Source organism: Mobula hypostoma, chromosome 4 (assembly GCF_963921235.1).
Source record: "Mobula hypostoma chromosome 4, sMobHyp1.1, whole genome shotgun sequence".
In the NCBI taxonomy this organism is placed as follows: Eukaryota; Metazoa; Chordata; class Chondrichthyes; order Myliobatiformes; family Myliobatidae; genus Mobula; species Mobula hypostoma.
In genome coordinates, this window is record NC_086100.1 from 48828848 (window position 1) to 48842293 (window position 13446).

Genomic DNA, 13446 nt, shown 5'->3' on the forward strand with positions numbered 1-13446 from the left:
ACCCTTCGTCAGGACTAACTCTTCCTAGAGATGCTGCCTGGCCTGCTGTGTTCACCAGCAACTTTGATGTGTGTTGCTTGAATTTCCAGCATCTGCAGAATTCCTTGTGTTTACTAAATATACCTTGTTGCCCACCCTGCCTGCTGCAGTAAGTCTTTCACAGTATTTGTGATGGTATACTTCTCCCAATTTAACTTCTGTAAACTTTTATAATTCTGCATCAAAACGTATTTTAAAAAACTACAAGCCATGGATTCAAATTCTTGAGATCAAAACCCTTTTGATGTTTTCAAGGTATTGTGCTAAATAAAAAACATTTTCATTGCTTATTGACAGTATTGTGGTGAGAAACAACTTATTCTGAGATTTTCAAAACAATTCGGGTGGTTCTTCAGTCACAACGTTACTTCTGGTACAGAAATGCCCGACACATTTCCATAATGCCCGTTTGTTATATTGAAAGATTAAGGAGCTGCATCTCATTGAAAATTTTATTGGGATGCTTTCTGGGCCATTTGATTCTCTGCACAGAAATAACACCTTAGTTTCCTGCACAGAAAGAGTCCCCAGAAATAACCCTGTGCTCCATAGCGCATCACAGAACTCATAATTTCTGTAAAGGTCAAAGACTGTAAGATAAATTTGTATGTTTAGAAATGTGGAATATTTAGAAGTGTGTGGAACACAGATCAGCTGACAATGTTGCTTTCATTCTCAGAGTTGATCTACAGATTTCAGGTGTTTGAGCTTCAGGTCCATAGCAGTATCTCTACTTGGCTGTTTGTTCAATGATGCCATGGGATAGAATATTTGAACAGCTAGTCACAGCAGATATGATGTTATTCTGAGAAAGGCAATATGTGTATCCTGTTGGACCACTGCCCTTCCAATAGACTGTAGATCATTGTTCTCATGTAAATGCATAAAAACAAAACACAGCAACTCATGTGATTTTTTTCCACGTGAATCTCCAGCATTCACAAGGCACAACACCATAATTATCCCATTTTGATTACCAATGGATGTCCTATCAATCGATGAGACAGACTACTGCTGTAAACCTTTGATTGTATATCCATAGTTAACCCCATGATCCACAATATATCACAAGAGTTCTTCCTCAGCACCATAAGGTTTGAAGACATGGGATCTGGTTTGAAATAGCAAATAAGATACAAAGTTGGCTTGGTGGTAGAAGGCAGTAATTTAGGGTTACTTTTCAGATTGGAGACACAGAGATTGGTGCCAGGATGGTTCATCATTTATTAATTATTTGGATGAGAATATTTGTAGTTATCACCCAAAATTGGTGGTATAGTGAACTACCAAGAAGGTTGTCTAAGGTTTCAACAGGATCTTGATCTACTGAAAAAGTTTTTAAATGAATGGCTTAAGGAATTTACCTTGGACAAGTTCAGTCCTGAAGAAGGGTCTCAGCCAGAAATGTCGACTGTTTATTCTTTTCTATAGCTGCTGCCTGAGCTGAGCTTCCCCAGCATTTGGTGTGTATTACAAACGGATGTATTTGTAAAATTAAACTAAGTCAGCACATACACAGTGAATGGCAGGAGTATTTTTGAACAAGTACATAGTTCCATGAAAATGGGAACATTGTGGACAGAGTGATTAAAAAAAAAGGCGTCTCACATGCTTGGCTTCATCAGCCAAGGCATTGAGTCAAAGTGTTGAGAACTCACAGTACAGTTGTACAGTTTGCTTAGCTAGCTCCATCAATGGACATTAATCTTCCTGCTATCAAGGACATCTTCAAAAAAATGATGCCTCAAGGTGGTATCCATCATAAAGGTCCTTCACCATCCAGGACTTCTCATTAGTACCATCATGGTGGAGGTACAGGTACATCTTAGGAACAGCTTCCTCCCCTCCGTTATCAGATTTCAAAGGGTCCATGGACCCATGAACACTACCTATTTTGCTCTTTTTTGCACTATTTTATATTATTGTAACATAGTAATTATTTTTACATGTTGCACTGTACTGCTGCCACAAAGCAACTAATTTAACAACATATCAGTGATAATAAACTTGATTCTGATCATTGGCTAGGCTATACTTGGAGTGCTGTGTTCAGTTTTGGTCACTGTACTATAGGAAGAATGTGACTATGCTAGTGAAGGTGCAGAAAAGAACCACAGGAATATTGCCTAGAGTGAAGACCAAGAGGTGACCTTATATAGTTTTATCAAATTATGGGAGGTGTAGGTGGTCACATTTGTTTTAGAGGGTAGAGAAGTCTAAAACTGGAGAGCATAGTTTCCAGATTTAAAGGGGACTGAGGGGGTACATTTTCTACACAGACAGTGGTGAGTATATAGAAAAAAAGTGACCAGAGGAGGCGGGCAGAAACAAGTACAATCACAATGTTTAAAGACAAGCGATGGATACGAAAGAATTAAAGCAGGGGTCCCCAACCTGGGTCCACAGACTCCTTGCTTAATAGTATTGGTCCATGGCATCCAAAAGGTTTGGAATCCCTGGATTATAGGGATATGGAGCAAATGTAATAGGCATCATGGTTCTTGTGAATAAGGTGGGTAGAAGGGCCCATGGCTCTGTTATACAGCTCTATGACTCCATAAGTCAAGAGTCTGCAAAGCTCACAACCTCTGCGCTCCACTTTTGCCTACAAGCACTAATGACAAGGATCTCAGCATCTCTAGATTTTGCACCTGTTCAAGGTCCCATCACCACTATTCTCAAGCCCTTAGCTTGCAGGGGCTTGGGATCACTTGTGAGATTAGGTTATAGAGACAACTCCACAGGCCAGACCATCGTGCAGGCTTACAGCAACGTCTGTTCGTGGTTGGTATAAACAAGTGAGGCCAAAGGGCCCAATTCCATATAATTCTGTCCTCTATCATTCAAATTAGCAGAAGGCCAACCTAAAACGCAAGTGTCTAACAACATTACACATGCAGACAGCTAGTTTCTGTAAAAGAATGAGCCCATTGATGGTCGACTTTTAATTAAGAGTCATGCTCATCCTCCAGCAATACCCTGAGTTATCCCTTTATTTGTAAAGCATTCTTTTACCACCTGCTATACAGTACTCAATTCAATATTTGCATTTGGTTATATGGAGTGGGTCTTTGCACTCTTCTGCGTTTGTTGTATAAAAAGCCCTAGAGGACTTAGGTTTAAGGTGGGGGGGGGGGAGGATTTAAAATAAATTGCCACTCAAATTTCTGTTATTTTTTTAGACAAGGGATGGTCTCTCTATGGAATAAGCTGCCAAAGGAAGTAGTTCAGACTGGTACAATGACAACTTAAAGAAAATACACAGGTACATAGATTAGATATACAAGTATGTAGAAGGTTATGGGCCAAACACTGCCAAATGGAACTAGCATGGATGGAGAATCTTGGTTCACATGGACCAACCAGTCTGCTGATGTGCTGTACAACTATTGAGTTTTTATTTGGGCAGACTAAGTAACTTGCAAAAGGAAGATGAACTCAGCATGTGCTGGTAAAGGTGAGCAACAGCAGATGAATTGCAACATTGCAAATTATTAGTTTGTCCTGAACCTATGCGAGAGCCAGCTAGGCGTATGAGCTAGAACAAAGCACATAACTGGCATCTATGTTAACCAGAATAGATTACTCCTTGGTGATGTTAATTCATTAAGCGCTGGATATTCAGATATGCAAATGGAAAAAAGGAAGGTGGGAGAATGCAGGTTTGGAAAGGCAGTAGGAAAGGATAAGGAGAGTTAGGCTCAACAAATCACTGCAGAAGATGGAATGAAGAAACAAAAATAGTAAATCATTCAGCTTCTCAAGCCTCTTCTATTGTGCAATTCAATTATTGTGGACCTGATCTATATGCTTAAGTTGATAGATTTTGGTAAATACATTCTTACAAAATTGTAAGAACTCCTGGTACCTCTGACCCATATACATTTAACATACTTCCTTGTTGGATCTATTATTCCCCGTCTTCTATCTGCCAGATATTAATCTCAGATCACTGCCAAAATATCAAGATTTATTCACACTTAAATTGCTCCTTCCAGAATGGCTGATTAAATATCTCAGTAATCACTGAAGTTTAAACAGAATCATTGCAATTAGGATATTCAAACATGTGATTTAAATCAGTGACACTCCAGAATGATTATTGGACAAAATTCCCCACTGTTCACAGTCATCTATTCCACCAATAGAATACTTCGCATCTTCTTTTAACAGCAACAGTTCTTCTTCTGCTCCCCCTTATTTTCATGCAGCCAATTTAACATACTGCTTGTGATTTCTTTCTCTCTCTTGCATCTCAGGCTGTGTGCTTTTATCTTCGACACAGGTAAATTAAAACCTCCAGAATAACTGGGAACTCTTCAGCATGGTATGCAAGAGAGGGCATTTTCCATTCACCAGTTTCATATTTTTCTGATCTGTGGATAGCTATCCAATGTTACTGCTACATTTCCCTCTTCCCTTGAGAGCTGTGAGGTGGGAAATCAAGTAATGCCAATAGAAGCTCTTCTTGCCTGGATTTATGGTTTCCAGATCCTCCCACATTAAGTACATTCCACAAAGTGCTGGTTTCCATTAACCGGATGTATCAAGTTGATTCAGAAATTAATAGCTGAATGTCACTCACAGGCCAGTGTTGAACTCAATTCATGCCAGCTAAAATCATTGTTGTTCACTGTCATCTCACATCAACAGCTTCAAACATGTAATTTCTGCTTAAATCATTCAAAATATATATGCTGTAAATTCAAATAGAAAATTAGTTTCAAAGCAAAGTCATAGCCAGCCATCAATAACTCACATTTAATCTATAAATATCATTCAAACTATTAAAATGGATAGTTACAAATAAACCTGTACCCTGAGAGACAGATCTTTATAAGACAAGCTGGGTGCACAATACATTCCCCTTCAGCAAACAAAAGGTCATAGTCAAGATCTCCAGTGTGCAATAATAATAAACATTTAATCCCAACTGATTATCTTCTCTTTTTTGTTCCTGCTGCTCAAGAAGCAAACAAGAAATCAAATAAAGTGTGGATTCATTGACTCAACAATGAATTTGTTGTTGGAGTGGAAAACAGTTTCTCTAGATAGATAGTTAGGCTTAGGCAGAGTCAGCATGCTGAAAGGAACTTATACCCACTGTTCATGGACAGCAATCTGTCCCAGATTTGTCTAAATATATCTTAATGTTAAACATACAACACCCAAGTTCTATTAAGAGTACAAAACCACAACATGCAGGAGGAAATTGCAATAAGAGCATGTCCAACAAAATAGTTTATACATGTTCCTCTGAAAGCTTGTAAGTAGTAAGTATCTTAAATATTATTTGTCCAAATAAGGTACAGACACTGAATAGTCATCATCAATGTGTGGCCTTCATTTTGGATGATGAAGGGCTAGTTGAGGAAAATTTGTTAGAGACCTAAAATAATAAATCCATCAAATTAAATTTTACAATTTCTATTCCACTGAAATTTGACAACTGATTTGGTGAGCCAATGTGTTATTTTACTATAAGGAATTACAAAGGAAAAATTCTCAAACAGGAAATCACAGCTGGTCAGACTATCGAAGGAAGAGAGGATAACAAGAGGAACAAGAGCTTGTTTACATATTGAATTACAGTCTAGATGATTTTCTGATGAAATTAGCATTCCTGGAAAAAATATTTAATGCTTTCTTAATTTTGGTCTTCAAGATGAAAACTATACTACCTATGTAAAATTGCTGGGAAGAGTGACAATTAGATTACTAACAAAATGCACTGGTTCACAGCAGTTAACTTTCTGTTGGATAAGTGATCTTTCCTACCTCCCAGTGATATACTTTATATTGTATCTCTAACAGTACAGCAACATTATCCCAAGAAAATCCTTAGATTTAAAAAAAGATTTACTTAAAATTGTTATTCAAAGCTAACTTGTTTAATATTGTAACTTAGCAAACAAATTATAAACTGAAAACATGTTATAAAATATTACTGCACCAATATATACAGTACAAACTAACTACATTTGACTGTAAAATACAGAAGCAACAGCCTTTATTTCAATCAGACTGAAATGTTGCTCAGACCTCTCAGTATAACTATATAACATACAAGGAGTATTTTACACTTTGTTACAATGATATGTCACAATTGTCAATGAATGAAACTAATTAACATGGACTAACTGCTAAATAAACTTGAAGTGCAACTACATATATAAATATGGAAGCAAAGCAGTGTATACAGATTCAAAGCAAAACAAGTAGCAATTAAAATAATGTACAACATTGGTCTCAAGAAAATACAGTACTGTCACTGCTCATTCTTCTTTTACAAGAGTCTTTTTTTTTTGCGCTGAGTCTTGCTTACTTCAATCTTCTAAATCATTTCTGAGGAACCTAATTTGCCAGTTGCCATCCAGATACAGCTGATCCATTGGTCACGAGGCTGAAAAGTGTCTCATCCATCTGCCATCAGCAAGACATTTCATACTAAGCTGCAGACAATTCACTTCAAACATAGAAAAGTCTGACTTTGGAAGTACTTACAAGGAGATCATCATCATAGAATTTGGTTTCTATGACTACATTACCACTGCAGGTATAAAAGAAAGGGAAAGTAATAAGCTTCAACAAAATCACATTGAATAACATGATTATTAATACTTGGTAATTCTCACAACACCTGTGGAGAAAGAAACAGTTCATATTCTAGTAAATGATCTTATATTGATCCTGATAACAGAGAGAAACAGATTTTAAAAGCAGAGTGAGAAAAGGAGGGAACAAAAGGGGAAGTCTGAAAAGATGGAAATTCAGACAACTTAAATGATATAACAGATAATAGGTGCTGTTAACACAGAATAATGATCCAAAATTATAAAATGAACATTGAGAGAGTATTAGAAATCAGAAATAAACATTTCTGGATAACTATTATTTGAAATTTTTGGATTTAAATGTGGAATCTGGAAAACCACATGCAATTTGTTGGAGGATGAGTAACTTCCATGAGCAAGTTAGAAAAGGTTAGGACTATTGGACTGAGTGATCAGAATGGGAGGGGGACTAGTGAATTAAATAACAAAAGTAGTCACCTAACATAAATTTCTTTCCAAAAGGTAGAAAGAGCAGTGATACAAAATTAAAAAGGACAAGTATATTGCCACATTATGTAGAAAAATGTATAGGGCAGGTACTGGATTTCCAATCATTGCATTGGAAAGCGTCAAAGGAAGGGGTCTGGGTATTGGTAGTATGGGAACACAAGTGGAAAGAATGGTCACCTCAAAACTGTGAAAGGAGAGAAGAAAAAATGCATCCAGCAGTGATATCACACTGGGAGTATTTGAAATTACAAAAGGTAATTTTATTAAATTGAATTTAATTGGTGGGATGGAGAGCAAAGACAAGGCTATATCTTATCCTGGTCCAAGAGATGTGAAGAAGGGCAGGAAATGGAAAAGACATGTTTAAAGTTTCTGTCAATTACAATTGGGAAGAATCAATAGCTGAATAAAAATGACAGCATATTAGAAGTACTGGTATGGAAGGGAGATAGTTATAACAGATGAAGGAACTAGAAGAATAGAATAGAGTCCTTTTGTAAGCACAGCAGGAACTTCAGTCAAAATTTTGGAGTCAGTAGTTACTATCTTATTTCTGAAATGCAGATAATTTAGAAATTACTCATGAAGATGAGAAAAGGATGGAAAAGATTCAGAGACAGCAGAAGATGAACTGACATGGTGATCACTGGATCAGAGAAAGGAGAAGGTGGGAACCTCAAAAGTAACAAAGCAGATCTTTCCAAATAAACCATGGATCTACCACAAAAATCCTTTGAAAGGAGACAAAAGTGGATTGGTATAGTCATGGGGCAATGACATTGCAGTCTTTGGAGATATAATCTCTAAATGCAATAAATTCAATGACTGGCTTGAAATAATGATATCATGTCAACAAAGCAGCAATATTGGTGCGCTTGTCCACAGCATCAATGACAGATTTTGGATTGTTATTTAAAAGTTACAATTATTAGTAATGACATAAATAAATGTGAAAGCATATGGTACAATGTGGGGTTGAAGTCCAGTATTTAAGACAATCAATTGGACAATATTCTTTAGAAGCCATTGTTTCTCATGAAACTGAGAAAGTGAATTAGAAAACTAATCGGTTTTTCTTCAGTGGAATTTGAACCAGGCGCTCACTGATAGAATTGACCCTAACATTGGTGTCATGTCCCTATCATATTTCATGAGAACAAAGACATCATCAAAATGTACAGCACGTAAATAGGATCGTAAAGTTATAACCCATGTTATCCAGTTAAGCAAGGAGCAAATCACACAGCAGCTCAGACATTTTATACAATTTAAAAGATCCTTGCTGGGCCATCGTTTTATTTGCACTGGCAAAGTGAATTTTTTATGAAACACAGTTTAGTGTTAGAGTGAAACATCATCCTTTTAGTCAACAAATTTCATGCTTTAGATTCCATATATTGTTGAGTGCCAAATACTTTATTATCCCATAGTTTGAATATTTTATCTAGAATTTCAGCACCAATGGACATTAGAAAATGCTAATTTAAACTAATTTTTAACACAAAGTGGAATAGGTACATGAGTAATTACCCACTGTAATTGGTATTTAATCCAGTTGCGGCAAGTACTAAAAAGAACACATTAAAATAATAAACAAGTACACTAACTGATCAGCAAATTGTTAAAGAGTACAAGAATTTTTCTTGACTGGACTGCAGGAGTGTGTGATCTTCAAAAGCATTACCATAAAACCAAAAGAAAGTAAGTGAGTGAGTGGGAAACCAAAATGACAAGCTATACTGGAGCTATATCTAAATAACTGTTTGAAAATGGTTCTAAACAATTCCAATTTGTCTCACAGGTATCAGTAGCTGAAGATTTGTGCTGGCCTTCAAATTTTGCCATTGATTGGTGACTGAATTCAAGGTGATCTAAAAGAATCAGAGAGAATGCAATTTTCTGATACCACCTTGGAAAAGACATTGCTGCTAAGAAAGGTAAGAATTTCATAAGGTAATACAATTGTTGAATCTTCCTAATGGAAACCTTTATCATCAACATCATTGTTATGCAAAACAAGAAATTAAGGGCAATTTTTGCTAGATGAGTAAACAATATGTTCTATTCATATGCAAAATAGCCAAAGGAAATAGTTTAAAAACAGAACCTGGGTGTTCCATAACTTTGAGGTACAGCTGGTGGAATACCTGACTCTATGCAGAACAAACCTACAATGAACTGAGTCAGATATAATAAACCCATTTTCAATAGCCACTTCACCTTGCATTACAGAATTTATGTTTTTGCTTTGATAACTTGATCTGCAATAGGATCCTTCCATCTTTCACATGCTCTGTCAAATATCATTGGACAAAATTTGATTGATTCAATATGCTGCAATTCTGCCAAACCTATTTTTACACTTAAACTCTCCAAAAGCAGCTAACATTTGATTCTATTCCATCAATAAATCAGATTTCATAACTCAAAAACTTAAGTGTTCTATAGGGATAGCATAACTCTACAATAGGGGAAAATACTTGCAAATCCTGTAATTTGCACCTTTAACTATGAGTGTACTATTTGGTCTCTGGAAGTCTATACATCTCAAATAATGTCGAAATTCATTTATTGATGTATTTGCACCTACTCAGAGTTTGGTTAACCCATCCCATCAGATGGGCCCAGATAATCATACCCTAACATTATAGCTTTAAAATATAAATCTGCAAGCTTCCACTACACATCTTCAGTTATTCTACTCGGAGAATTGTTACACCCGGCATAAAACCGATCTTATTTTTAGCTAAACTGATCTATTAAAGGAGTGGGTAAGTTATGAAAATCTGTGACCATCACAACAGGAAAGTAATCACCTTTGGCAGAACCTCAGCACATCTCAGCTCCAGCACGTGATTAGGAAAGCCAAAAGGGCCAGTGAAATGTCCTTTGCAAGTAAGATCAAGGAGAATCCCAAGGCATTTTATACTTGCCTTTAAGAAAAAAAATCAAAGCTTGCAACACGATAGCAGGTGGAATTTAATGCAGGCAAGTGTAAGGTGTTGCACTTTGGAAGGTTAAACCAAGGTAGGACTTAGTGAATGGGTAGAGCACAGAGCTGCACAGAAAAATAAAAGGATCTAAGAATACATATTGATAATTCCCAGAAAGCAGTGTAAGAGGTAGATAGGGTCATAAAGAGCTTTTTAGCAAATAGGCCTATTGAGCACAGGAGTTGGGATGTTATGTTGAAGTTGAATAAAATGTTGGCGAAGCCAAATTTGGAATACTGTGCGCAGTTCTGGTCACCTACCTACAAGAAAGATAGCAATAAACTTGAAAGAGTGCAGAGAAGATTTACAAGGATACTGCTGTGACTGGAGGACCTGAGGTAATAGGGAAAGGTTACGACTTTATAAGATCTCCCCTCATTCTACTACATTCCATTGAATAGAGGTGTACAAAATTATGAGGAGAACTGATAAGCTAAATACATGCAGGGGTTGGGTGAGACAAGAACTAGAGATTATAGTTGTAGGGTGAAAGGTAAAATATTTAAGGGGACCAGAGGGGAATCTTCTTCACTCAGAGGGTGGAATAAGCTGCCAGCAAGACTGGCAAGTTCTTAAGAGGCAGAAACCATAATATGATAGAATTCATCCTGCAGTTTGAGAGGGAAATAATAAAGTCAAACATTATCAGTATTACAGAAGAGTAAAAGGAATTACAGAGGCATGAGAGCGGAGCTGGCCAAAGTTGACTGGAAGAGGACATTAGCAGGGATGATGGCAGAAGAGCAATGGCAGGAGTCTCCAGAAGCAATTGGGAAGGTGCAGGTTAGATACATCTCAAAATGAAGTATTCTAAAGAGAGGACGAAGTAACCCAGGGCTTGACGAGGGAAGTTAAAGACAACAAAAGCAAAAGAGAAGGGATATAATATAATAATAATTAGTGGGAAGGTAAGAGGATCAGGAAGCTTTAAAAACCAAAAGAAGGCAAATAAAAAAGCCACAAGGAGAGAAAAGACAAAAAATGAAGGTAAGCTAACCAAAGCGAATACCAATCTTTTTTTTTCAGATACATTAAAAAAAATAAAAGAGAGGTGAGAATGGATATCAGAGTGCTGGAAAGTGCCACTGGAGAGTCAGTAATGGAGGACAAAGAAATGGTGGACAAATTGAATAAGTATTTTGCATCAGTCTTCACTGTGGAAGACACTAGCAGACACTATACCCCACGGTTCTGAAAGAGGTGGCTAAAGAGATTGAGGAAGCATTAATGATCTTTCAAGAATTATTAGACTCTAGTGTGGTTCCAGAGGACTGGGAAATTGCAAATGTCACTCTACTCTTTAAGGGAGGAAGACAGAAGAAAGGAAGTTATAGGCAAACAGCCTGACTTCAGTGGTTGGGAAGATGTTGGAAGAAAGGATAATGTTTCAGGGTACTTCGAGGCATGATAAACTAGGCAAAACTCAGCACAGTTTCCTTAAGGGGAAATCTTGCCTGACAAATCTATTTGAATTCTACAAGATAAAGTGGATGTGGAGAGGATGTTTCTTATGGTGGTATAATTCAAGACCAGAGGATGTAGCTTGAGAATAGAGGAGTGTCCCTTTTGATGAGTAATTTCTTTAGCCAGAGAGTGGGGAATCTGTGAAATTCTTTGCCAAGTCTTTATGTATATTCAAGGCAGTGGCAGTAAGATTCTTGATTGGTCAGGACATGAAGTGATACAGGGAAAAGGCAGGAGATTGGGGCTGAGAGGAAAATTGGATCAGCCATGGTGAAATGGCAGAGCAGACTAAATGGGCCAAATGACCCAATTCTGCTCCTATATCTTATGATCCTAGACCATTCCACCATAGGAAACATCCACTCCACATCCACTCTATCAAGGCCCTTCACCATTCGGTAGGATTCAATCAGGTCACTCCTTATTCTTCTGAATTCTAGTGTTCACAGGCCCAGAGCCATCAAATGCTCTTCATATGACAAGCCATTCAATCCTGGAATCATTTTCATGAACATCCTTTGAACCCTCTCCTATGTCAGCACATCCTTTCTTAGATAAAGGGCCCAAAACTGCTCACAATACTCCAAGTGAATCCTCACCAGTGCTTTATAAAGCCTCAAAGTTACATCCTGGCTTTTATATTTTAGTCCTCTTGAAATGAATGTGAACATCACATTTGCCTTCCTCACCACAGAATCAACCTGCAAATTAACCTTTAAGGAATCCTACACAAAGACTCCCAAGTTTTGAATTTTTTCTCCATTTAGAGAAATGTCAACCCTTGTATTTCTTCTACCAAAGTGCATGACAAACACTTCCTGACACTGTATTCCATCTGACACTTCTTTGCCCAGTCTCCTAATCTTTCTGATTCCTTCTGTAGCCTCTCTATGTCCTCAAACAACTTCCCCTCCACCTATCTTCGTTACCATCCACAGACTTTGTAAAAAAAAAGCCATCCATTCTGTCATTGACATACAAAGTAAAAAGAAGCTGTCTCAACACAGACTTCTGTGGAACACCAGTAGTCACCTGCAGCCAACCAGCAAAGACTCCCTTTATTCCCACTCTTGGCTTCTTGCTAATCAGCCAATGCTCTATCCATGCAATACCATGGGCTCTTAACTTGTTACATAGCCTCATGTGTGGCACCTTGTCAAAGGCATCCTGAAAATCTAAGTATACATCAACCAATTCTCCTTTGTCTATCCTGCTTGTTATTTCTTCAAAGTACTCCAACAGATTGGTCAGGCAATATTTTCCCTTGAGGAAACCATACTGACCAGGACCTATTTTATCTTGTGCCTCCAAGTAGCCTGAAGATACATCCTTTAACAATCAACTCCAACAATCTTCCCAATTACCGAGGTCAGACCAACTGGCCTAGTTTCCGTTCTACCTCTCTCCCTTCTTAAAGAGTGGAGTGACATCTGCAATTTTCCCCGTCTTCCAGAATCATTTCAGAATTCTTGAAAGATCATTACTAAAGCCTCCACAATATCTTCAGACACCTCTTTCAGAACCCTGGGTGTACACTATCTGGTCCAGGTAACATCAGACTTCAGTTTCCCAAGAATCTTCGCCCAAGTAATGGAAATTTCATACACTTGTAACCCCTGACACGCTGGAACTTCCAGCATACGGTTAATGTCTTCCACAGTGAACTACCTCTCCAGCATCATTTTCCAGCGGTCCGATATCCACTCTTGCCTCTCTTACACCTTATGTATCTGATGAAACTTTTGGCATTGTGTTAAAAATTACTGGCTAGCATACTTCTGTATTCCATCTTTATCTTCTTACTGACTTTTTTAGTTGGTTTTTAAAAGCCTCTGTTGGTTTTTAAAAGCCTCCCAATCCTGTAACTTCCCACTATTTTTGCTCTA

The 13446-nt window shown here is 37.5% G+C and overlaps 1 protein-coding gene and 1 long non-coding RNA gene across 3 annotated transcripts in view; one reads left to right on the forward strand and one right to left on the reverse strand.

Moving 5' to 3' along the window:
- LOC134345303 (uncharacterized) overlaps positions 1–13446 on the forward strand; it is a 51529-nt gene that overhangs the window by 22733 nt on the left and 15350 nt on the right. The window contains exon 2 of the long non-coding RNA XR_010017654.1: positions 8905–9040. This is a non-coding gene — a long non-coding RNA (uncharacterized LOC134345303). The remainder of the gene's footprint in view (positions 1–8904; positions 9041–13446) is intronic.
- Positions 4148–13446, reverse strand: part of pde6d (phosphodiesterase 6D, cGMP-specific, rod, delta) — a 73443-nt gene continuing 64144 nt past the window's right edge. The window contains exon 6 of one of the 2 annotated variants that reach the window (XM_063045751.1): positions 4148–6589. In XM_063045751.1, the coding sequence (XP_062901821.1) occupies positions 6508–6589 (82 nt within the window). In that variant the 3' untranslated portion in view covers positions 4148–6507. The remainder of the gene's footprint in view (positions 6590–13446) is intronic. The other variant, XM_063045750.1, reaches the window with a different exon arrangement.